This window comes from Rissa tridactyla, chromosome 3, assembly GCF_028500815.1.
Source record: "Rissa tridactyla isolate bRisTri1 chromosome 3, bRisTri1.patW.cur.20221130, whole genome shotgun sequence".
Classification (NCBI taxonomy): domain Eukaryota; kingdom Metazoa; phylum Chordata; class Aves; order Charadriiformes; family Laridae; genus Rissa; species Rissa tridactyla.
The window spans coordinates 67,179,857-67,206,511 of NC_071468.1; the positions used below are offsets into that span (position 1 = coordinate 67,179,857).

Here is a 26,655-nt window from a genome sequence, read left to right on the forward strand (position 1 = left end):
AGGCTGCCTGTCTTCTGAGCCTGTACGTTTCTTGATAATTTCATAATTGTAGCACACGTATTACAAATTTTAAAAAAAAAAAGTCTGCAGGAGCTCCAAACACAAGCAAATATGAGATTTCAGCTCATGCAATGCACACAGTTTCTGATTACCAGAGTAGCAGGCCGGTAAGCACCCCGTGGGCACCCACTGGCACTGCTGATGCCCCATCTCCGAGGTGGGACTCGGATCTGCTGACTCCTTCGTGCATTTTCTTTCAATTTAGGCACCTGTCTGCTGATCTCACAGCGTCTGCCCATGAATCCTGATTTGCAGATACATCTTCCTGACATATCACATTGCAGTGATATGGATCCTAAAGCACTGCAGCCACAGGGTATACAAAACAGCTTTTCTGGGGCCCAGAAGTAGCTGGGCTTTAAGAATGAAAAGTAAACACTGTTAGAAAGTGAAGATAAGTAAACTATAGCAAACAAAAAGTGTACAGGAATAAAGGTAATAGTAAACACAGCAGTAAACAAAGATTAATTCCAACCAATGGCCAATATTGTATCAACAAGCTTGACATATTTTCTGTGTACATTATGCAATCTGTGCAAATTCCATTGATACCAACGATTTTTCTTTGAATGGACTCTTTAAATACTGGTGAAAATAGCGTGTGAGCAAACCTCTTCTGAAATTATGCAGTTTATGCAGGGTAAAAATAATCCTTGTGATTTCTACAGATTTATGTGCTTCAAATTACATACACGCAGAGGTGTTCTGAGGACACAGGCCTAACCCACAAGTCCTCATGCTGAGCTAGAAAAACATGCAGCCACCTATAACATATTCCCTAGCAGCCTAAAGAAAACTCTGTGAAAGTTCATGAAACACTGTTTTTTGCAGCGATTTATGAGGCGGCAAAACAACATCAAGGCAAAAGACACTTTCACCAGAAAAGAATACATTATTTGGACAATACAAGAAGAATCCCTAAGAAAAAAAATAAAGGCAGACCATTCGTAGCAGAAGGAAGCTGGCCTCTTGCTTTTTTTGAAAATCAGATAACAACAGATATTTATTTATAACAAGCATTCAGACTATAAAGTGTACATACCACATGCAAAAATGTACTTGTATGTACAGTGAGGCTTAAAATATATTTGCATGTGATGTTCTGTGTTTTGTTCTAGAAAAACTTTGGAAAACCTTTAAAAAAAAAAAAGACATTTTACAATTCTGTACATAAGAACAACCCATATATGTTCTTTAAGTGAAAGATAAGCAAAAAAGAAAAACTATCCAAACCAAAACTGTATTTAGTTATGAGAATCAGGGAAGAAGACGGAAAGAAAACAGCATTTCTTGTCCCTCACCTGGCAGACATCGCACCGGCGCCCAATCACGTTGGCTTTACACTGGCACTGGCCTGTCCGAGAGTCACAGATTTCTGAGAAGGAGCCATTGATATGACAGTGACAGGCTGCAAAGCAAGAAGAAGGAGCTGTCAATGTATTTCCTAAAAGATGTACGCTGCTGAAGCTGTCTTTAACAGACAAATGTTTACAGTGTGTCTTTTGCCACCCTGAAAAACCCAAGAAGGAAGACCTGAGTAAAGCAGGAAGGTGTTATTCCCATACAGTACAACACACACTGGCCTACCCATATTAATGTGGAATTTTGCTCTAAAATATTACAGTGAGAAATTCCGCCTTGACTTCATAAACAATTTGTTTTATATGTGCCTCTCAAATCAAATGAGGGTATTTAGGGCTCTAAGCATGTGGTTGTCCTGGTTTCAGGTGGGACAGAGTTAATTTTCTTTCTAGTGGTTGCTGTGTTTCAAATTTGGTATGAAAGGAATGTCAATAACGCATATTGTTTTAGTTGTTGCAAGGTGATGTCTATATTTTTCAAGGAGTTTTTTCAGCTTCTCGTAGAAGATGAGACAGAGCTTAGATAGGATGATGGAATGGCCAATGGAATGGCCAATGGAATATTCCGTACCAAATAAACCATGCTCAGCATATAAATGGAGTTAGCTGAGAGGCGGTTACTCACAATCACTGCTCAGGATGGTGCCAGTTCACCAGGCAGCGAGAGTGACTTGTGTCATTGTTATTATTGTTATTTTTCTTTTTTGTTATTGTTTCTATTAAATAGACTTCATCTCAACCTATGAAGTTTTTTTAACTTTCTCTTTCCTCTCCTTTTCTCCCTCTTCTCCATGCCCTTCTCGGGGAAGGGGAAGAACTGCGTGAGCAGCTGTGTGGTCCTAGCTGCTGGCTGGGATTAAACCATGACAGCCCTGATGGAGAAATAGGATTTTAAAGCAGTAACCACTTTGCCTTTATATTTCAATTAATACCAAATTTCCAGACTGTGGGGATGGTGGGGAAAGCAGGGCTCTCTCCCTCTCAGAAACTGCTCCCTTAGAACACCCTGTCCATTGCCCCAAAACTTGGAGTGGGCAGGGTGGCACTGAGAGAAAAAACAAAAGTTACAGACCCTTACACAAGGCGCATACAGGATTTAGCTATGGCAGGTGGGAGTGCTACCGCTCTGCTTGCTGGTCCTGATGCCCCAGAGTCCAGTCCATGTTAATGTAGTAGGTAGGAAATGTTGGCAGGCTGAGGACCCAGACCAAGGTTACCATCAGGGACCTCACTATAGGGGCAGTAACATCCACAGCCCCTCAGAAGCCCGTCCTCCCAGGTAGCACCCTGGAGTACAGCTGAAAAAGAGACTGAGGATTATCTGCTCTTGTGGCTCTCTGGTACCTCTGTCTCAGCAACAGCATCACAGTCCCTAGAGGAAACGTAACCCAACTGCCCAGCCTAACTCATCACAACACACTCTTAAGGATTTAAAATGGCAATGAAAAGGAACTGCTGTTTCTTGAGGAAAGCAACAATGCTTTTGGCTTCAAAGTTTTCATGTTTTAGGAGAAGAGAACTTTTTGGGAAGCTTTCTATCACCCTTTATGTTCTTTGACCACAGTTCGTTTGGCATGCAGAGATTAGGAAAAAATCCCTTTAGCATCCACAGTAGAGAAGAGTGATGTGATTAGGTGTCACAGGGACTATGACCACACAGTCACCAATTCCATCAGTGTGAGCTGGTTCCTGCATGTCCTTTTTTTTTTTCCCACAGACAGGAATGAATCCACATCTCTATATTGATTATCAATGTACTCTGTTAAGCCAGGGCTCCAATACACATTTTGCCTTCCTGTAGCACCCTGACTGCATGTGTTGGTCTTTTTCTCAATGTGACAGCTTCATTTTAAGAAACACTTAAAGAGTCCCAATAGTGAACACGATGGTCACATACTTGCATGTCACAAGGTGCTATTTGAGACAAAGCAGTTGTATTTTTTTCTATCTATAAACTATCACAACAGGAGCTTCCTCATTACTTTACTGGACTTGCTACATTGTAAATGGAAAGGATTATTTTCTGCTCTTCTCCCCATTTTTGAGGTATTCTGCAAAAGTTGCTTCTTTTAAATGAAAGTGACTTTATGGCTTGCTAGTATGTTCCTGGCCTTATTTCTCAAATGTTTGCATAGTTGTCTCATATTCTGGAATAAGTAACAAAAATATGCTGGTCTCTCTTATCAGTCTGGTAACACCTTCAGAGGTCCCAATCTCTTTCTGTTTCGCAATATATTTAAAAAATACAAACGTTTAAAACCACTTCTGCTGTAATTAACATCACTTGTCTTTTCCTTTTACTCTCGTTTTTCAACACTAACTGAATCCGTAATTTACCTCTTTCATCCCGTATACAGCCCTCCTACCATAATATTTATGTTTTAAAACTGCCAACACTCCAAACGGCACACAATTATGAGTATCACATATATACATTTTGAGTATCTTTCTAATTAAAATGGTCATCACTGAAAGACAGTGCATAAGCCAAACTCACAAAACCACAATTATCAATGCAAATTAACACCCTTTTTATACAGACCTCAAAAAACAAAGCCTGTCGTATTTGAATCGTTTTGCTTATCAGGCATATGACACCACAAGAATCAAAAGGAAAATTTACACTGATTTTATAAATAGATGAGGTTGTCCTATTTATATTATGTATTACCACAAATGGCATACCATGTATTCTTAACTCAGCCACAGATGACTGAGTGCAGTACAGTGGTAAAGCAGAATTTGGAAGTCAAGACTTTGATTGGTTTTCTTGGCCCTGGCAGTACATACATAGAGAAGAAACATACAGTCAAGGGTATTCATCTACTAAACTGTTACTCAATCTGATAAATTGCATTTTTCTCATCTAAAGTCTTCCTATTCATTCACTTCTACTGGGAAAATTAGCTATTGTCCAAAGCTCCAAATGGCTGCTATAATACAATACAGCCTGTCAGAGAAATTTGTCTTATTTTCTCCCAAATGACACGGGTCGAGACCCTTCTCATTCTCTCCTGATTTGTATAAATATTTATGGCTGTGTATTTATAAACAACCTGCATGCTTATTTGCCTCCAATAGTAGTACCTACGCACTGGCACATAGGCACGCTTGAATATTTGCTTTAATTCATCTCCAGTCACTTAGCTCTACTACCAAGCTTTAACTTCTAACTACTTAGCACAACCTCCAGGTATTTGCTTCAGTACACCGTGCTGTTTCACACCAAAAAACAACCTACCTGAATCAAATCAAATAAGCCTAGGACATTTGCTCAGTGTTCTTAGATTTATTATTTTGCACAGATACACCGAGAAATTCAGAGATGCTACAATGATATAAAGTTGTACTGTCATTTGAAATAGTTAATGCACAAGACAACAGCACTGTACTGAGACAGAGCAAGAAACATTTCAAACAGTAATTTGAAAGCAAAATTCATGCTTTGCAATACTCTTGGATTTGGCTTTTTAATAAGGAACAAAATTGAAAACAACAAAGTAAAGGCACAGTCCCTCTGATATTGTAGCTGCAGGGCAAACTTCATGGAAGTCTGCAAAGGAAATAAAAAATCATATGCAAAAAAGAAAACCCACATGAAAGACCGAGAATAGATGAATACAAGGTAACTGTGAGCACAAGGCTATGAATACATTAGGGGGCTCTCCTTGTCAGAGATACTAACAGCAAAAGCAAAGCTCGTAATTCTACATTAAATATGTATTTATTTTTAATATTATTTTTTTTTAATTGTATGTTTTCCAAACTCTCCTCGTATTACATCTCTTTCCCATGCGGCTGCCACTATTGTAGAAATGTTCAAAGCAACAGTCCTCTTGATGCCTCAGGAACGGTGACAAGCTACTGGAAGCTATGATTTTTGAAATACGCTTCTTTTTAAATCACATTACACACTGAACACCCTAACTTATATGACATCATTCATCACAAACTGTTAAGCCGTGCAGAGAATATATGTGATTGTCCAACTTTTATCCAGTATTGTATAAAGTAGGTAAAGAAAGCATTTACACAGGTGTTATCTCTTCATGGCTATCTATGATTTTACATATATCAGTGTTTATGAGCCTTAGCTGAGGAACCTGGTGACGTTCTGCATCTTGCTGGCTCCTATGCAGTCTTAGGTGGTCCAAGAGAACTTCATATTCTCACTGTCAAACTGCAAGCCACTAGGAGAATTGTGCCCTATAAGGGCCGGCGGCTCCCAACTCTTACCAAGGTTATGTAGGTGGGAAGGACCATCACAAGCAGTGAGAAAGTTAGACCCTAAAGTAGCTGAAATCTCACTCCCTCCTTTCAGCACCAATCTCACTAATTAACAGGATTTCCCTGGATGGCTTATAGTGTTTTTACTGAATTGCTTTCAATTATTTGTATTTATTTTTGTAGATCTGACATTCAGTATAACTTTTTGCATCCCTGCAATGCTCTGCTCTCCCAGGTTTTTTCCATGTCTGCTTCAACTACAGCAGGAAGTTTTTTTAATAGGTTCTTCTTTCTATTACTTTGAAGCCTTCCTTTTCAGTGTAAATGCAAGTAAAACACTATTGTTATTAGAGGTGCAAGTACACCGTATCATTCTCCTGCTCACACATACAGAGCCACAGTCTTCCTCTCAAGAACATGGATATAAGATAGATCAATGCTGTCAGGAGCAGTAAAAGTTCATGACTTACGTTGACAGTTCCTTGCATCAAGAGCATCGCCAAAATATCCATCAGCACACCTCTCACAATATTGGCCTGTTGTACCTGGCTTACATATCAGACAAGCACCAGACAAGCTGTCACAGCTGCCAGGAATGGAGAAGTCAAGGTTGTCATTACACTGGCATGGCTGGCATGATCCCCCTGGTATTAGAGGTTGTCCAAAATAGCCTTCTGCACACCTAAAGTAAAAGACATCACCAATTAGAACCCTTAAATAATCCTCTTATTAGAAATATATAATTTTGTTGCCTCACTAATCACCAAAAATGATTTGATCTTCTTTCAAGTATTTCTTAAGTGTCTTTTTTCTCTCTCCCTCCTCCTCCTTTTTAACAACACTGTAGATACAGTACCAGCTGAAATCCTGCCAGTTCTGCTAGTAATTAGATTTCAGTGGGAGAAAAATCTTGTCACTGGCACTGAAGACGAGACAAAGCATAAGAAGAAATCTGTCTATTGGCACACTAAAGGAATTCAGGTCCATGTTAGATAGGCTTTGTATTTCAACACATCATGTCTAGATGTTCTATACTCATTTACCAGCAAGCTTGATGATTTTTTCCCTCTTCCTTAAAAACTTGTTTAGTTTAGAAAAAACAGGTTTAGAAAGTAATACAGACATCAATTTGTTTACCTAACAAGATCCTCCCCTGACTCAGCCTTCCCCTGATCTACTGCATGGTCAGATTTGTTTAATTAATGGACTGCTAATCTCCATGTACAGGCAGGTAACAAAAAGATTGCTCATTATCACAGGAACTATGTTGGTGTGTATTATACCTTTCATGTTTTAACAGAGATGCTTAAAAATATCACCTTCTTTTCCACCCTGGCCACCAGCATTTTCCTGTGAGTACCATGTAAAACAGGTTAGTGAATGTGACCTAACATTAGTGTTTATTTAAAGCAAATTTCTACTTGTCTCACAGCCTATTTCCTATTTATATTCTGATCGGCTTTCCCTTTCCATTACATTTGCTCACACTTCATAGTAAGAGCAACTTGCAGATAGTGAAGAAAAAGAAGACAAATTGCCCAGTTCCAGCTAATGAAGTTATTCATGTGCATCTCAGATGAACTCCAATTAGCGTAAAGAAAACAGAAAGTACATAAAGCACATTGCATAAATTAATGTTTCCTACTATTTTAAAGTCAGTTTGAATGCATTTCTAATGTACATAGATACTCTCTTTGCTTTGTAATAGTACTGGATGGTACGGTCAAGCAAGGATTTTGGGTACCATCCTAATGTGGGAATGTAGAGCTCCACTATGCTTTCACTCTTGTCCCTTTATGCTCATCAAGTTCATCCTTTTCCTTGCATCCAGAATATCTCATGAAGCTTCCAACTAGCCAAACAACAAAGCCATCTAAACATTTATAAGTATTATTCACTATCATTAGCAAGTGTTATAAAAATGGGTAACTGAGACTAGGAAGGAAATTATAGTTGGATCTAACTGAATAGTTTTTTGTAGTAAGATATTACACGAAGTAGGATTTTTTTCCATTCTCTCGAAATAGCCACAATGCAGACCATAGATAAATAATATGTATAAATAATCCAGTGGTTTGGGTGCATGTAAGCACTCAAGAACATAAGTAAAATTTTCATAATCTAACCCTGTGCTTTACTCCTTTAGCATAGCCAACTCTCACAATTACCTCCTCATAGCAACAATATATCAAAATCTTGTTGTTAAAATAATTCCGGCATTTTATTTTCAGAACCTGTCACGAATGTAGGCACATATTGGTACCTCCTTGTGTTCCCTGACAAGAAATGGATACGCTTTCCTTGGATGGAGAATATTTCAGCAACCACGAAGGCTGATTTCAGCTTGCTTTTGCCAAAACAAGTTGGCTTTTTTTCAGCGATGATACCTCAGTTACAAAGGCTAGGAATGTCTCTTAATTTATGTAATAATTAATAGACAGAGAGTAACTGCATAATTTCTGCACTTACCTTATTTTACCTAAAGTAGATGATGCGTGAAGTTCACCCACGCTTTGCTGTGACCTTTCTCACTTGTTACTGGTGTATTTGTCATAAATCCATATCTTTTGGTACTACTAATCTATTTGACTTCACTTAATATGTATTAATTTTCCTCTTTCACTTTCATTTAGGGGTTAGTTCTGTACCTGATAGCACTCACGGAAACTTACCAAGCAATTCACAGAAAAAATACTCCATGGATTTGTGAGACATGCACTGCTAATCATTTCCTTCTATTAATAGCAGGAGACCTTGATAACTCTTTGTGTTCTTATCAGTTTAGACTTTCCTAATTAAAATTAGCAAAACTCACTACCATCATATAGCTACGTTCTACTTATATACGTACATAATCTCAAATCCAGATTCAAGGTGATCCTAAAAGTAGGGATAAGCCAGTTAAGCTTAAAAGAAAACTGTGTGCATGTATCTATGTGTAAATTCTTCCACTTTTTCTCCCACTTCTCCTGAAGTTGCAAGGGAAGATTAAAAAATCCACTTTCACTAATTCCATCTTTATTTCCTTAAGGACATTTCCACTTCAGCTACTCTTCTCAGATTCAAAGCATTACATGTTTAGCAAGGTTGATATTTAAAAAAAACAATAATGTATGTGGCACAGAAAATCTCATTTATGTATTACACACAATACATATCTAAGGAAATGACTGCTAAGTACATACAACAGAACACCTCTGAGATGAAAACATAAACAAAAATAGGAGTAAAAGCAGCAAAGAAAGATTGCTTCCATATTTTTCTTTTTCTTCCTCTATTCCTCACCTTTACCTTAAAATACAGGTGTGTCTGTGACTCACACTGTTCGGTTTTATTTGGCATAACTAGTGCAAAATAGAGGGCTACTATATAAATACATGTGTATCTATGCGTACTGGGTCTGGCTGGGATGGAGTTAGTTTTCTTCATAGCAGTCTGTATGGTGCTGTGTACATATGCATATATGTACACAAATGCAGGCCTATTTGATATATCCCTTTAAATTTACTGGAAAGAAGCCCTTGAGACAGAGTTAATTTAAATCCAAACATTTTAAAGTCTGGAAATACTGTTTTTACAGTTGCTTTGAAACTTATGTGCATTCAACCCCTGTACAAATTCAAGAAAAAGCCCTGTGGAGAAATGGCTTGTGAACACACAGTTAAAAATCTTAACCAGGTGCACAACACAGATGTTATTGTTGTATGACCAACCATAAATCTTGCATTTTCTAAAGGTCAGAGTGCCTACCTTTGCAAGCTGTAAACAATCCTGCGTAACACATTTGTTGCAGCATATCTCCTGAAAGTTTGACCCTTTTCCCATCAGCACTGCAATACAGACTTGTACTTCTGGCATTAGTGGAAGAATTATCCTAGCTAGAAGGAGCCAAGGGACTCACAAGGGACTGTGGCTGGTGGCACTCTGGGCTAGACCTGAAGAATGGCAGAAGTGGGAAGGAAGAACATGACCCAGCTCACCCTTCTTCTCCCACTGAACTCACACTGCCCTCTCATCTCTCCTTCTAGGAGGAAAAGGTCACTGGAACCACATTCATAAATAAAGGAGTGCTACAGGAGAAACTAGACTCTCACTCATTTTGCTTCTTTACCCTAAAACTGTGTGCTCTTGTCCCTATCAAGACTGTGTAGATGGAAAATACATATCATCATCGTGTAAGTGTGCTGGGTTCAAAGGCCAGTTTTTTGACATTCTCATATACCCTTTCTATGGAGTTAGGAGAATGTCTGTCCTATCTCATACCCCCTGGGAAAGTGGGCAGTGAGCAAGGGAAGAACATAAGTCTAATTTGCTGGGGAAAAGGGTTAAATGGTGAAGCTGGGCTCCCAAGCAAGTTTATATCTGCAATAATTTTGATGGTGTATGAACTGCACCCCTCAGAACATTGAGCAATTTTGGCAACATTTTCCTGAAGAGTTCCACTGAGAAAAGTAGCAATTTTTTTTTGACATTTATACAACTCAGGTGTAAAAATGTATAAATAAATAAAAGATCCTGTCTCCCTAGGGGGTAGAGGATGATTTTGGAGGCCAAATAATAAGCACAGTACTGTGTATGCTCACTTACGATACTTGGTACTTCACAATAATTTAGGACTGTTCAGTTAACGAATCATGTATCTCAGGTCACTTGTCAGTCACTTTGCAGTTGCTAAAATGAACGAGAATTTCATGTAAACTCTTTTAGCAATTATACAATCACTATTAATAGCAAAAGGCAACACACTTTCTCCTGTTCGTTATTATTGACAGCTGCGGGCATTTCCAAGCAACTTGTTACAATTGAAAAGCAAATAGTTGTATGAGCATTGGAATTAATGGCCTAATTTCCAATGGATTTATATCTTACAGTTACAAGGCTGAGGGCTGATTATTTGCTGCAGGATGTTGCTATGCAGCAGGGAGTAATCCCTCAGGCTACAGCGGTGCTTTTTCCTTGCCCTGTGAAAGTTTTCTTATGGGCAGAGCATTTAATAATATCTCTCTGTCTCTCTCGTTCTCTCTCTCTCATGTATTCTCTGCTGTTTAATCAGGTGTGAGTTCACACAGTGTTCTCCCCCTTAGCTATGACATGTCCTCATCTATTAACCTCTATTCAGCCACTTCTTTTCACGAAACCTTCCGGAACAATTATTATCTTTCAGACCTCCTACCCTTCTGTCAAATTTGGTTGAAATTGACCTATACGTTCAAATGTCTTTGTGGGCAGCCAGACAGACATGCACAAAAAAGATCACACTAGCCTCTCTTGCTTAGGAAATCAGGCTAAAATCCAAGCCTGCCACTTATTCAGATTCTGTCCTACTGCATCTACAGCCTGTGTTCCACTCAGAAATAGCACTTGTTGCTAATGGAAGCTGTCAATGACCCTGCATTGACAAACTGCCACCAAAGTGCTCTTGATGTGATTTATTCCTGCCGTCATTAACTTCACAGCCCACTAGCTGAAAGAAGGTGATGACTTCCAAGACAGACAGGAAAAGACAGGCAGAAATAGCACGCAGCAGGAGCAGACTCAGTGATGATGGGTGGAAACAGGTAACAGCCTGCGCTCTCGCATTAGGGCAGATAGAGCACAACAGGGGATTTAAAAGGAAGTAGTTGTAAATGTAAATTGGGAAGACAGGACTAGGGCGCGATTCACAGCATATGGTCAGGTTCCTGCTTTTCTGGTTGGCTCTTCCTCTTGGTTCGTGCCTCCTTTTGCTCATTTCAGCCTGAATACTGTAAGTCTTCATTAAGAAGCCTTACATTTTTTTATGGTTTACGTTGGAAAATGCTGCAAGCAGCTCATGGAATTGCCAAATGGCAAAAGCCTACTAAGAAACAGAAGTGACATGTTTTCATGCCCCATAACTGTCTAGCCAGGTGTTAGACAGTTATCTGGCTCCCCCAGCCCCTCTTAAAAATGTGTCATTTGCAGGGTCACAGGAGACTGGGATCTTGGAGCCAAAACCAACGCTGATTCATCATGACCTCCAAACAACTAGCAGGGGTCCCCTGGCACTCTAACTGCTCTTGAAAGCTGTTCCATCCATGTGAAATACAAAGAGACACCAAGGGCGTGCAGACACAGTGATGATATCCCTTGCTATGTGGTCTCACCTCCTGTGGAAGGGAGTTCCCAGGAGCTTAGCACCAGCACTCACACGAGCCTTCTGTTTCATTTAAATTCTCCATGTGATCCATTCAGAATAACAGGATATAAGAAGGGGAGAGAACTTTCCCTCTCAGTACTAACGTGTCACTCAGACCTGTCATAGCCAAAGACAGACTAGGCATTAATCTTTTTGTTTGTCTTTTGTATAGGTAGTAATAAGTGTAGGAAACATATATTAAGCTTTTCTATGCCTTTGACAAGGAATTATCTATTTTGCCATTAAACCCTAGCTTGTTCTACTTGCTAAATAAAGATTGCAATGGGAAACTAGAAGCCACAAAAATGTAAATTAATCTTTAAAAAATTAATTAAAATCAACAAATAACTTACTAGAAGAGCTGTATTTTCACTGCATATTACCTTCTCTAAAAGAGGCATCAGTAATTTATTGCATATTTGTTTCACCATGCTCTAAACATTCAAATGACAAGAGACAAAATAACTATAAAGATCTCAGAAGAGTGACAGAAAAACTAGAGGAGTCCTTTTAAAAAGAAGACGCTTACTTCTCAGCAAATGCTTCTTGGAAGCTTTGCACTTTACCATGAAGTAATAAAACAAGCGCTAGAAACATACAAATGCACGGAAACAATATCAGAGGAAGAAGCACAAGAATTTCTTCAGTGAGTTTCGAACGCAGGAAAGGGGACAAGAAGAGGAAGTAATGAAAAGGTAGAACAGTCCCATGTGATCAATACTTTTGTTTAAGCTCTCGTACGGTTAAAAGCATGGTGCTTGCTTACCTTTCACAGCGTGGTCCCACGTACCCAGCTGGGCATTCATCACATATTAATCCACGACTTCGGTCAAAATGGCATGTCGGGCTAAAGCTGTGTTGTTGATATTGGGTAAGAAGAGGGACAAGGAAGAAACATAAAGAAAAGATGATCAGCAGCATATCTCTCTTCCCACTTCAGAGATTGTTAATTTGCAAAACAGTGCTCAGGAAAAGTGATTCTGATCTAGGACATGGGGCTTAAGTTTGACTCCAGCAACTTAAATTTGGAATGACTCTGCTATTTCTGCGACACTGAATATAGAGTAACGGATGGCAGCATCCCAATAGCCTGTTATTACGGGACTTGAGCCTGCCACCGAGTGGTCTGGATACCATTAAAAAGGCAGGAATGTACAGCTGTTTGTTTGTGCCCCCGAGGGCCTGGCAAAACAATCTATGCCATAATGCGGCCCCTATATAAATCTTCCTGAAGGACAACTTATTTGAAAGCTCAGTTAACTTTGTGTATAATCGGCTGTGAAGGGAACACAGTGAACAAGAAAGGGGAGGAGCACAAAGGGAAATATCTGGTGCAGCTCCCAGAGAGTGCATTTGAGTAAATTGAGTGCCAGTGACCTCCAGCAACAGGCCAGACAAGCACGCTGAAGTTTAAGAATAGCCTGCAGAGTAGAAAGCTTTACCTCTTTGCTATGCTCTACTTATTTTTAGCTGGGCTTTTTTTTGGTGTGGTGGTGGTGGTTTTTTTATAAATAAGGATACCATAGGCATTTGCAAGCTCCACCTCTTGATGGTCATGTTTAACTCTGAACTGTGCTCCTTCACTGTTCAGCGTTTTGCTTTCCATAATCTTTCTCCCTTAACAAACTCTTTTGAGGAAACTCCTGACAATCTCAAAAACACCGCACAGAAGAGGCAAGCTGTTCTTCTATCATTCTGGATTACTAGGGATAGGGACATACAAACACCTTGATAGGGCCTCATCTAAATAATGGTAATCAATTCTGGTCAACCAAATAGAAAACTAGAAAAAGAGAAGAAAAAAAAAAAAACAGAAAAGAAAAGAACAGGAGCAGGTGCATAGTGTGGTGACTATTCCTATCAGGAAAACAAAGCACCTATCTGAAAAGAAGACATTAAACTTATCTTTTGTAACATAGGAAAATAGAAGTTGAGAAGGAATACAATTGCTCTAACAAAGACATCTGAAGGAAGGTATATTCAAGGTAGAAGTTCATGCTACAATAACAACAACAAATAGACATAATCCAACCTCAGATAAATTAAAGCAGGGTATAAAATGAAAGTTTCAGGAAAATCATAGCCACAGGGAAGACAGAAAAGCTTAATTAGGATCATGTAACATGATTAACTGCTGATGACTGGACGCCACTTCTCAGGAGCATCCATCCTACAATCTGACCTCATTTACTCTTTATTCTGTTTCTGTTATAGATCGTTTCCATATATAAATACCCTGCCTGTCATAGGGCAAGTTATCCCACAGACACAAGAGATCAGTAAGAAAAATGTGGGAAGGTCAGGTCCAGTAAACATAGGTATTGGGATTTTCCTTTCTCCCATAAGGACTATATTTGTGTTGTTTTGCAGTGTCATTCAATTAAGAATAGATTCACAAACGCATGAGGAGCCAGTCGAAGAAGCAATAATTGTTAATTCTAAATAGCAATGAAAGCAATTTTCAACTGAGGCACACATTATCATTGAATCTAAATCAGCAGCACCTGACTTATTTCAAATGAGATCCTTCTTGTCAGTCCCAACCTCACTCTTTCTAAGAGCTACATGGGAAACTTTGTGGAGATGCTATCACAGCTCATTATACCATTGCACAAAGATCAACTGTACCACAGTTCCATCAAGAGCTCTGACTTCCACAGCATAAATTTTAAAGATTATAATAATTAAGTACTTATTATTACTAAGCAATAATAACGAATAGCACAGTTTCCATGTTTTAAGGGTTATGCTCAGACCTAGCATCCTGTGATTCTTTCTCTGACTTAATAGTCAGTCCACATCTCAACACTAAACATTAATATATTGAGAAATTCCCATTTGCGTACTATAAAGGAAATATGTGAGAGCAGGGTAAGAAAAGAATAGTTTATCTTCCTGGTCATTTAGAATTTCATTACTCGCTAGTGATAAATACTAATGAACAGTGTGTATTGATCTGTCAAAACAACCTTCAAAAAAATCTTAGTCCCTCTTGATTCATCATGACTCTTTCAGTTTTTACATAAGGTAACAACATTAATACCAGTCAGGAGATGGGATAAGTTATGAATACACAGCATGGGTATGTACCTGTGATAGCTCTATGTTAGAAGCCAGGGCTTCCTAAAGGCTTACAAGTATCTTATAGAAAACATCTCTTGGGAAAAAAATTGTTATTTTCTTTAATCCTCCAAGAAAATATTAAAATTCTGAGACCAACCCGAATTCCCAGTTCATGTGCTATGAGTTTACTTGTAACCTTCCCAGGCTGAGTGAGATATCTTCTATCTCCCATTTTCAGTGATAAAACATTCCTCTTAGGGTCTTCATTACCAATTTTAAATTTACTGCCACTTCAAGAGAAATGCAGTAACTGGCCTAGACATCAACATTTGGTAGAAAGAATTATATAGTAGTGTGACTGGAAATTTCTATGGAAAAAAAAAAAATCAGCTATTTGAAACTCTTTAAAGACTAAGAGTGTTAGAACAGTTTGTAAGAGTGATGCATTAATGAGAAGAGATAAAACAAAGAAGTCAAGCATGCATTACATATGCCATTTATAATACGGATATTGATCTCATTTGCATCATATAAGTACAAATATGGAAATACATGCAAACAGAGGAAAATACAACCCAGGATCTAGAAAACAAGCTTAGACAACTTAATTTTAGTTTCCTGATTTGGTCCTTTTCTGACATATGGCAAGTCACTTATCACTGTTATGCTTCAGAAGGCAGTTTTATGATTGGCTTCACTGATTGCATATGGAAAACGCTGCCATTAGGAAACAGGAGAGGGAATGAACAGCAGTTAAATCAGCTTAACTTAATTATAGAACACCACCAACACCACCACATTTCTAAAATGGATAGAACAGTTCTCCTCCATCTTACGTGGCATTGCAAAGAAAAAGATTCAGTTGCTGTGAAAACAGTGATGGGAGCCGTTATAAACATCATAAAGAAATAAGACACTGCTATAAAAGACAAAAGTATTTTCTTAATAGAAATATATCCCGGAGATTCATTACATGGACAATATTCTCTACGCACCAGGAACTTAGTATTAAGCTTAGGGACCGACAGATGCCCTGTCATGCCATGTTAGGAATCAAATACTACAAGAATTAAAATCTATAGTCAGCTATTTATAATAATTTGTACATTAATTAGTCACTTGCTAGGTTACTCAGAAATAACATGACATATACTGCATTTGTACAGTGACAGGAGCTTGGTAGAAATTTCTTTAATTTTTATGCGAAGGATGTGTGAAGGAATCTGAATTGTTTACATATATTATCCCTAGCATAAAAACTCGCTGCCACCTAAGAAAGAAAAGAGTACTTTAACAGCCTTCAGATAACACATTAAATCTTTAGCAACCTCTTTTTTTCCTCATAAACAAACTTAATAATTGTTCTAGAACCATAAAGTCATAAGAGCTTCTACCTTACTTTGAGTTCTACAAAGCCTGAGGATGTTGTTCACCATTTTGCTTTTGTTCAAATTAGAAATAGGAAGCTGTTGGACAACTCTAATGCAGGGCTAAACTGTAGGGTTCAGGACTCCCACAGTATCACAGTTCAAGAACATTTATATTCTGTGTTTGTTTTGTACCTATATTTTTCAATTAAACTAAATATTAAAATTGGGACTGTCTTGTTCAATTTCAAAAAAGGAAAGTAAAACAGCCAGAACTCTGATGAATACATAATAGAGGTCTCCAGGCATTTTGCCAATAAAAGCATAAATTCAATCTATTTGACTTGGTTTGTTGCACATCTGCACAAGATATAAATGTGATAGTGTTTTTTCCTGCTTTGTCATTACAGTGTTCTCAAACAAGAGAAAGAGAATTAACTATGCAAGGAAATATCAAGTATGTGAAAGGAACGAGGACATCAGAGGAACCATACCTGAGCGGCAGACATAATAAACCCATGTATACCTAATAAAACCAGCTGAAGAGCTGTGATAACAGGAAGGCAGTCTCCCATTCTACAATACCCTGGAATTTCTGCTGATAAGTGCTTAGATTAATCCTGCCCTGATGAGTGCAATTTTCATAGGACACAATGCCACTGTAGGCAACATTGTTAGCCTGAACTACTTCAGAGCAAAATCTGGTTCATCTGTGCCTTATGTCGGCACACTGCCATGCAGATGATGTTCTCTTCTTCACTTGCATCTTGCAGAGCTCCCTCTCTGTGCAGGTGTTAGCAACGCATTTTGCCCTGTAAACCTTAAGAAGTACTCTTTATACTCTTAAATAGTAAAGTGCACTTCATTGACAGAACCTGATCTTTGTTTTGGGAAAAATGGGGTGAAATAGAAAATGCAGGGCTGAAGGGAGAAAAAAAAAATTACTCCAGTGGATTTATCAGCTTATATAGCCACTTAACACCTTTAAGCTGTGTGAACAGCTTGTGATGGGACAGCCTCTGGGGATAGTTTACAATCTTCCAGTACAATCCTACAATCCTTCTGAAATGCTTATATGGACTAACAGTGATTCTTTTCAGAAGGGAGACACATCCAATTTGCAGCTGGAATTTGGGCAAGCATTAGTTACCACTGCAAACAACTCAGACACATACTCAACAGTTCCCGATATTCCTGAACAGTTACTGCATGTGTTGCATCACAGCAGCTCTTCTGTATAATTCTTGCACCAGGGTTCCTCTACTCTGAAGCCATACTGGATGGCATAAACACGCTAATTCAAACTGAGACACGATTTCCATTTTTTTAATATGCACAAGAGAAGCTAAGCAGATAAGATGCAGAACAGTTTTCTTTAACTACATCATGCCAAATGATTTTGCAAGATCTAAGGCTGAATTCACATTCCAAACAAATCAACATTATCATTGAATGTTGACTGGAAGAAAAGGAAAATTAAAAGCAGAAGAAATCACTGTTCTATCTGATCAATATAAAATTACTTTAAAGTCACTTATTAAAAAACCCCACACATCAAATCTGTAAATTCAGCTTTAAAACTAGAAACCAGTACTCTTAAGAAGGACAAAAAAGCAAGTGTTAGTTATTGATTCAAAGAGCAGTCATCCAAATTCTGTGTTGTTCTTTCTAGCCTAGTTTCATCCAGCGATTGTCTTGATCTTTGCCTCTCTGTGAAACTAAGCAGTCTGTACAATTGTAAAAAGAGAATAAAAGTCTATATTGCAGAATACATTGTTTGATTAAAATACCCCAAAAAATCAAGTGCATATGTAAAAGTGTAAATTAAAAATTTATGCAACTTACTAAGTGAAAAAAGTGTAATAAATATACATCTTACTTGTTAGAAGGTATATTTAGGGGGCAAGCACACAACTGACAGTCTTCAGCTGTCCCTCTTGTAGGATCACCATAGAAGCCAGGAAGGCATCTATCACAATATGAACCACCTGTGTTGTGTTGGCAGTCCTAAACAGAAGGTGAAAAGTAGAAATTCACAATTAGAGACCTTACATATGGAAAGCCCTTGAAGGTCATTCACCTAGCCCATTCCTCTCAACAGGATTTTAAGAGGTCTGCAATGTATATTCTAATTTTCTGCTGCTAGTTGAGAAACAGTTCTAGAGGTTAGCTGTCACAATCAGTGCTTCATATGCGTCAGGTATTTGCATTCTTTTAGATAAGTTTTCTCTATGTAAAACAAAAAGAATATTTAACTGCAGACCTGTATCTTTCCACCATACAACAGCTGCATTACTGTTTTAGCTTGGTTAAAGAAAAACAACCTTCAGAGCAACACAAAACAGGTTTATATTACAACAGGCCATATTTTGTGAGAAACAGTTTTCAAATGCTAATCCCAGAAATACAGCTCAGACTACGTTATTTATAAAAATGAATTATTACATTTCACATCTAAGTGAATTATCTCATTTTACAAGGTATATGGCTAGCAGTATACTAAATATGTTTGTGAACAGTAGCAAAGCCTGAATTACTTAATTAATGCTTGTTTGCTAGAATAGCATCCAGACTCGATTTTATGAGTAGAAACAAGGAAGAGTGTACTGTATATAGGGCCCTATCCAACAGTTTGTGTTCCTCTATGTGACTGGCTTTCCTAATACAAGGGACAGTTTATCTGAGCATATGAAACATCGAACATAAAAGTGGCAGCACTAGATTTGCGTTTTTGTATGTAACATTGGGCCTGATCTCAAATGAAATGATCTTTTGGCAGAATGGGAATCGGTCCTCTGAGAACAGGCTTCCCATGATGACTTATAAGAACCAAGTTTTAAAGAGTGATTACCCCTTCTACTCTTCCTCCCCTTCATCATGCAGGATTTAGAAATTCTAAATAATTTGTCAGGATCCAAATTAGTTTTCCGGTTTAAACTCTTCCCTTTTTTTTGCCACATTTTTAGCATACCACACTATTTTTTTTAGCATACCACACTATTCCTTTCAGTGCTATTTACCACAAGATACCTAAGTGTAGCCCTTCCACAGTGTAAAAACACAGAAAGCGGGAGAAATGGTTTTGGTTCTTAAATGCCGTCTTGATGTGCTTGGGTATAGACTGAAAAAGCATACAGCAACTTGAAAAGACCAAAATGAAAGCCATGAGAGAGATTTTATTTAACGGGGTGTGTTCTGATCTGATTTAGACAATGGGATCAAATCTAGAATTTGTTTCACCCAAGCTGCTGCTTAAGAACTCTTTAGGTTTGTTTTTTTTAAGCACAGGTATTTCCAAACATGATTTAATTTGAAATATTTTTAAGAGCAAGTTACAGTTTTTTAATAAATCACGCATATGGTACTGCATGATATTCAACAGCCTTACTGTCTGAAAGACATAAAGTATCCTCAATAAAGGATTTAAAAAATGGCACGATTCTAAGGAACTCTGATTCCTTCTTCACGACTTTCCAGGATTGCAATGATTTGTACAAAGTTTTTTTGCATTGTGGTCTGCATAGCAAGTACCATACATTTGGGCAGCTGAAAAAGCACAATACCCTTTTCAGTCATGAGCGCACTGGAGTCAAAAGCATCTGTCTCCAGAAATGCTGTTGCTGTTTTAAAGGGTGCATTCTTATTGCTTATGTATACAATCAGCATATCTCTGAAATGAAAGCATTAGTCACGTTATTATATTTTCACATACTTGGTAGATTGTGAGCTAATACCAACGATTGAAACTCTTAGGAAAACAAAATTATGGTTTTAAAACCATCAGCTGGGTTAAACTCTACTTCATTAGGTCATTTAAGTCCATTTGATTGTTACTTCAGGTGCTGTCACTCAAAAAGAATCTACCGGCCATACTGAAAAAGTAGCTGGGAACATTAAGATATGCTTTTCAAAGAAGACGTGACAAAAATAATTTAAATGTTTCAAAAGAAAAATTTGAAAATTTGCAATTCAACTTTTTTAAGGCATCATGTCAAATTATTTGTACTTTTTCTGAAAAATAATGGATTGTTCTTTTGTGTTAAATTTAGCTTTAAATATCCTCAGACATATCTTAATATTTTTGAAGAATATGAACGGCTTATATGCCAAGGATGTTATTAAAGTGAGAGGAACTAACACACTATTTAAAAGCTACACATCTCTTACAGAGTGGTATTTGCAGCTTCTACTTTTTTTTCAGTAAAAAGCCCAAAATCTTCCATTTTGTAAGAAAAAAAATCACGTTACAAAGAGATGCCCTTCTTCTCTTTGATGAATTATTTTCTGAAACTCTAACATCAGCCATTTCCGTGTACTGTGTCTAATTCTCCTCAATCCATATCTCTGTATCTGCATACTTCCTTGACATGAATAAATAAATTTAAGAACAAAAAAGAAAAGAACCCCACACATATAGTACCAAAATCTGAGCGTATGTTGCACTGTGTCTATATCAGAGTTTATCTGAGAAGTAACAATCTTGTGTGGTCCTATACTTTTCTCCCTGAGCCAGTCTGGATTTTGCAGGACAAAGAACAAGGATTATGTAGTACACAGATGTGACGTAATTTGCCAGTTCTCTTCAGTGATGCATTAAAATTAACATTAATTTGCCAAATTTATAGATCACTTTATGTACTGAAGTAGATGAGTTGTTAGCCCTTCTAAAGATACCACCAATACTCATGAAAAAATTGTGTTTTCTTGATATCAATTGGTTGAATTTCAGTTTGAAACTTGCTAAATGTACAGCAACGGTTTTGAGCGTCATCTAGTTTTAGCAATGTGTAAATATACTGAGATTGTTTCCTTAAAACATGCTTAAGCCTATGACGTCTTAATTTTGTGTTTGTAGGAACATTTAATTGGTTTTTTTTGTGTCACGAGTATGAAGAAGGGTGTGAAGAAGATCATGATGAACTGTCCCTAACCCGCTCAGTACATTATATATGCTTTCCTTCTATTCTCTTGGAAATATAGTTTGTTCCAACGCATTGATCTAGTGGTTTTGGTAAAATCAATGCCTTGTTCCACAGAGAGGCTTTGTGGCCAGGAATGATTTTATGACCAAATCTTTATGCTTTCAAATTCCAGGTACTGGATCTCAAACAATTTTGAATGCATCAATTTTCCAGACGTCTTTTATCTCCAAACACCATTAAACTTCACTCAGACAACCTCTGAGTAAACAAGACTGTGGAATTTATTTTTGTCCAAAATTTTATGAACAACTCAGACCTTGTTGACCAAAGACTTTATTGCTGATGTCCTGGAGTGTGTTTTCCACCATTTCCTAGGGAGACAGCTCTCCCTGTCTTTGAAGAAACCAAATGGAAATTTTTATGCCCAGTATCACTAAACTCACACTGAAATACACTCCTGCTTAGCTGCATATGCAGCTGAGTGTATCAGTATGGAAAGAAACAGGCTGAATAGAAGGCTAGTGGCGAAAATAAAACTTTAGTCAGGGAGTATGACTGAGTCCAAGATAGTGCCTTTGGCACGCTGCTGCCCTTCCTCGGGATATCTGTCACAGAGACAACCAGGGAAACTGATAGTTCAAGCTAGTTAAAGAAAGCAGAAAGGGTAAGCCTGGGTGCCTATTTTAGCATATTCCCTGGCCGTCTAGACCAGACAATGGTATTGAGTCTTTAGGAGCATGACTATGCTCTTCTGGCATTTTCAAACTACCATAATGTCAAGATTACATGGATGATTCCCTTTCCTGGTGTTACAAATGCAAGCAGGATTTTGCAGAGGCTTTATGTAATTTTCACCTGCAGAATAACCTACACTGCATTTAGCTTGTGATCTATCATTTTGTTACTGTGTATATGAAGATGAGTGAAGACATTTTGTGGCTCCTGTGATGAACGTTGTCTAAAGCATGTGTCCACTAGTGCTGACACTGGCCTCAATCTACATGGTATGTGCTGTTTACGCATAAAGGAATAAAATACAAAATGGATGACACTGGGAACAGCCCACTGAGCAATTTGAGCATGCCTTAGGGGAGAAAGATCTGCTTTTTCTGGGCTTACTAATGTGAACGTAGTGTTCTGCAATGAATGAAACACCTTGAAATGTGTTTGCTTTTCACGAGGTTCAGGTTTAACCAACCTCCTAAAGCTACCATAAATGTGAGTGTGTAACACTACAAAAGAGTAGTTCTGAATGTTAGAACTTGCCCTATGTACCAAAGCGGTTATGTATATCACAATGGTAACGAGATGATCCAGCTCTATATGGTTGCCGTGGGGATCAAAGGGCTTTGCAGGTTACTGCAAGATATGCGTTAAAATGAGCTTTTTATACAGGCCTATGTCGAAGCAGATGATTTGAGCTTTTATCATGAGTCAAAAACATACATCAGCTGCTTTTCAACTACATTTCAAAGCTAAGGAAGAGCAAAAAGAAGTATCATATCAGTAAATTAGGTGCCTAAATTGTCTGTTGTATTACTGAAAAAACACCATGAATAATAATAAGGCGGCCAAAAGGCTGTGTAAACCTCAATAGAAAGAATGCCTTTGATGTGAAACATTTCTCTTTTTCAGCATTCAGACTTCTCTCTCTTTTACTTCAAAAGGCTTATGATCCAAATTGAACAGCAGCGTTTAATAGCCTGCACAGATACTAACCAATCTAACTGCACTTACAGTGTTTTCAAAGTAAGCTGCAAGAAAATCCAGAACTGATTTTAAGCTCCCTGTGCGCCTCTTCTTTATAGGATGATCTAGTATAAGCTCAAACAGAACACATAAAACACAGAATGGCTGATAATGCATATAGATTAAAGTACATTTTCAACTGGTTATTTTCCACTTCGTCAGTGCTGTTATCTTTACACCAGCACCCTTGAAACATCGGAAGGGGGAGCTCTACTGTCTCAGTCAATAGTTCACATCAGCTGAAAAGGGCAAAAATGCTACAGTATGCAGCTATGTGCCCTTCTCTCACATCCAGGCCAGTGCTATAGACAAAAATAAAGAGGGAACTTGCGCAAGGGCTAAAACTTGAAGACACAGAAGCAAGATATCTCAGAACTCACATCTGGCTATGCACCCCTAAGCAAAATAGTCAATGGTTATGATACACCTTAACCGGGATTCTCCCTTCCCTTTCTTTTCTGTTAATTGATTTTATCCCAAACTGATGGTGTAGACATCATAGCTGGAGGCTACAGTCATTAATGCAATAAATTTTATCTTTGTTGATAAGCACAAATCCGTATTACCCTACTGATAAATATTTTCATTGCATGTAAGTGAAGGATTCAAAACACGACTGTTGTCATACATATTTTTCATCCGATGTACTTCTATAACGTATACGGTATAATTAAATTGAGAATCGTTTTAAGCTTCTATTCATGAAAAAGCAATTTGAAAAATTCACTGATCAACACATTAAGGATATCTTGTTTTGCACTGCAATACAATTAAACATCTTGTATGGGCAAAACAGGAAGACCAGCGATAATTGTAAAAGTGCCAAATTATATTGAAAAAAGCCTGAATTTTCATTTTGGATTTTTCCCAGCAGCTTTTTCTTAAGGAAATAAAAGGGAACATTTAGAAACATGCACAATACAGTCTGCTTGAAATTCTACAGGGAAATGAGAGTATGATATCCCACTAAACTGGCACTGGCTCAAATTGTGTTTCTGCAAGACTAATGAAATGAGAAATGTTGTTTCAAGCTTCATGCCATGTCAGACAATATAAAACTAAAAATGCCCTTGAGTTAATCAGAACAGTCTATTCAGCATAATTCACCCACTCCAAAAGGCTACTGAATGGGTTGGAAACAGGGGTGTGCTGGTAGGCTTGCTATGGATAATATCACACATTTAATTGCTGAATTAGGAGATAACTACATAAAATCTCCATAGCCTATAAGAAAAAAAAAAGTTGATTTAGCCAAAATCATATGGTTTTATTATTTTTTAAAGTACCATTTATTAAGTGTTTCTTCAAGGTTTACTAGGAATTTAGATGAAGGAAGCCATTAACAATATCTTCTTGTCATACTAGAACAGAATTTACAAAGTTAGCTGCTACCTATAAATTAAATACGTTGCAGGAGACAGATGGGAGGGGGAGATAAATCTCACATGGAAGAATATTGATATATTTGCTGCTTTCTGCATGCCATACCTTATACTATTGATTCTATTTCAAAACATAAATCCTTTGTGAATAAAAGATTCATTTTGTTTAACTGTAGAAGCTACCATATCTTGGTGTGAGGGGATCCTTAACTTCAGCAACAGTTCAAGATACCTTCTGTTAATTGCTGGTTTTTTTCCTCCTTGAGTATTTCAAGTCTCAGAGGTCGTCAATTCAATTGCACAGGTATATGGAATTGATGTTGGCCATTTTGATCCAGTTTCCTGTAGTGGCACTTACCAGGCATTCCCCTGTGATATCATCACAGAATTCTGCATGACCAAAGCATGTACATGGTGCACAGACCCCACCAAAAATTGTGCCATTCACACGCCTGTGTCGAGGCCAGCAAAACTGAAAGAAAAAATAGATAAAAAGTTAAACTCTTGCTTGAACAGGAAAGGGAATGTGATTTTAAAAATATTGTTGAATTTGATACCTGCACATGCAAAACCAAACTTGTCAAATTTACCAACATTTCTCTAGAAAGTTGCTCTTCCTGGTGCTATGGCTTTGCACTGACCTTAGCCTTATTGGCAGGTGTGAGATCAGAGGAAGCCTTAACTTGATCATTCTTCTGAAATGGTAAAATAAAGCAGGGAAATGAAGAACTGAAGCATGACAGCATCAAAGCAAGAGGTACAGATTGAAAAATAGCCAGAAGGCAAAATACTGAAGGAGAGAAGAAAAACCCCAAGCAACAAACACTTCTTCTGAGAAGTTAGCTGCAAAGAGTGAATAAAATACTATTTAGTCTTTCTTGTTTGGAGTCTAACAAAAGGTTACACTGAAATATAGCATAGTCTGAAAACAAAGCCATCCTTTTATTTACAAATTGTGCTTCTTAAATATAAAGCATAGTCATTTCCCTTTAAGAAGGTGCTCTGATTTTTTTTTTATTGTCAAATTCAGATCAATATTAAATGCATGGCCAGTTTTCCCTTAGAAAAGGTGACATCGTACAACTGCGATTCATCAGCGAAAATTCAGCTATTCCATTTCTTCATAATAAGACGTCAAGCAGCAGTCTTCCTTACTATATATCTCACAAATGGTTTTACAGTTTTTGCAAAATATCTTTCCTCAATAAGACTGCTCATGTGATCCATGGATTTTGCATAATATAAAAAGTACATGACAAAGTGTTGACCTTCAAAACCAGCTGGCTAATACAAAGAAAAAGTTTCGTAATGATAGAATACTAAAAGTATCACTAAATTCAGAAAATCCCTTCCCCTTCACATACACTCTCCAAAAAGGAAGAAAATTCTCCTTTATAAAAATAAAGACAGTGTCCCTTTTTGTCTTACTCCTGCAAAACATTAAAGTAATTTGAAGATGAAGTGAAATGATTATTTTTAAAAAACATTCTAAAACCTGAGACATTATCCTTATTTTTCCTTCTTCCTTCCTTCCTTCCTTATTCTAACAAAACCCATAAATAAATTCATAAAATCTAGAAAAGAAAAACAGGTTAAAAGAAATTGCCCTATTTTTTTTTTCTGTGGCATGAGATGCAACTGCCTAAGCTGTTTCTGTATAAATCTATAAATCTTTTTCCTCTTTCTGAAAAAAATGATCTCATGCACAGATATACATGATATTGCACAAGATAAGGCTCCAAAAATCACTAATTCTGAGGACTTAGACATGGAATATCTACATCAATGCTTAGAACCGAACTAAAATAAAGGATTACAGATTGGGATCTTAAGAAAAGAGATGATGTAACGTTCAAACGTCAGGGAAGTTCTTGACTATCGTAGTGTTGCAAGTTAAATACAACTTCTTCCACAGTGAAAGCAAAAGAGTAGATAGAAAGGGAAGAAATCTGGTGGAGAAGAACAATTAGATGTGAAGATATTGACAAATAAAGGCCAGAAGATTCACATGAGTAAAGCAAAGTAACTATCACAAATGAGTCCAAATGGTATTTGAATTTTAAAATTTTATCTGCATTACCTATTCTCATGCAATTCTGTGTTCATTTCTCAGATATACTAGCAGAGACATAAAAATTTCCTTTGACTAGAATCTTATAGAAAATTAACTCCAAATTTGTGTAACGGAAGAATCTCATAAGAGACAGCATATTTTAAATGGGATTGGTTATCTTCTGAAGACAGATTGTACCAAAACATTCATATTAAGAAAATAGTTAAATAATGGTTGGTTTTAGTGCTGCGGCTTCTATGCCAGGTACCACAATATCATTATGCAGGAAACAAACACATACATTAAATTAAATG

The 26,655-nt window shown here is 37.5% G+C and overlaps 1 protein-coding gene across 8 annotated transcripts in view; it reads right to left on the bottom strand.

The window, feature by feature from the left end:
• Nucleotides 1-26,655, bottom strand: part of LAMA2 (laminin subunit alpha 2) — a 376,025-nt gene that overhangs the window by 134,047 nt on the left and 215,323 nt on the right. For 7 of the 8 annotated variants that reach the window (XM_054197439.1, XM_054197436.1, XM_054197440.1 and 4 more), the window contains exons 16-21: nucleotides 24,647-24,760; nucleotides 18,115-18,242; nucleotides 12,572-12,658; nucleotides 6,119-6,330; nucleotides 1,362-1,468; nucleotides 153-416 (exon numbers count right to left, since the gene is read on the bottom strand). In XM_054197439.1, coding sequence (XP_054053414.1) covers nucleotides 153-416; nucleotides 1,362-1,468; nucleotides 6,119-6,330; nucleotides 12,572-12,658; nucleotides 18,115-18,242; nucleotides 24,647-24,760 — 912 coding nt within the window. The remainder of the gene's footprint in view (nucleotides 1-152; nucleotides 417-1,361; nucleotides 1,469-6,118; nucleotides 6,331-12,571; nucleotides 12,659-18,114; nucleotides 18,243-24,646; nucleotides 24,761-26,655) is intronic. The other variant, XM_054197441.1, reaches the window with a different exon arrangement.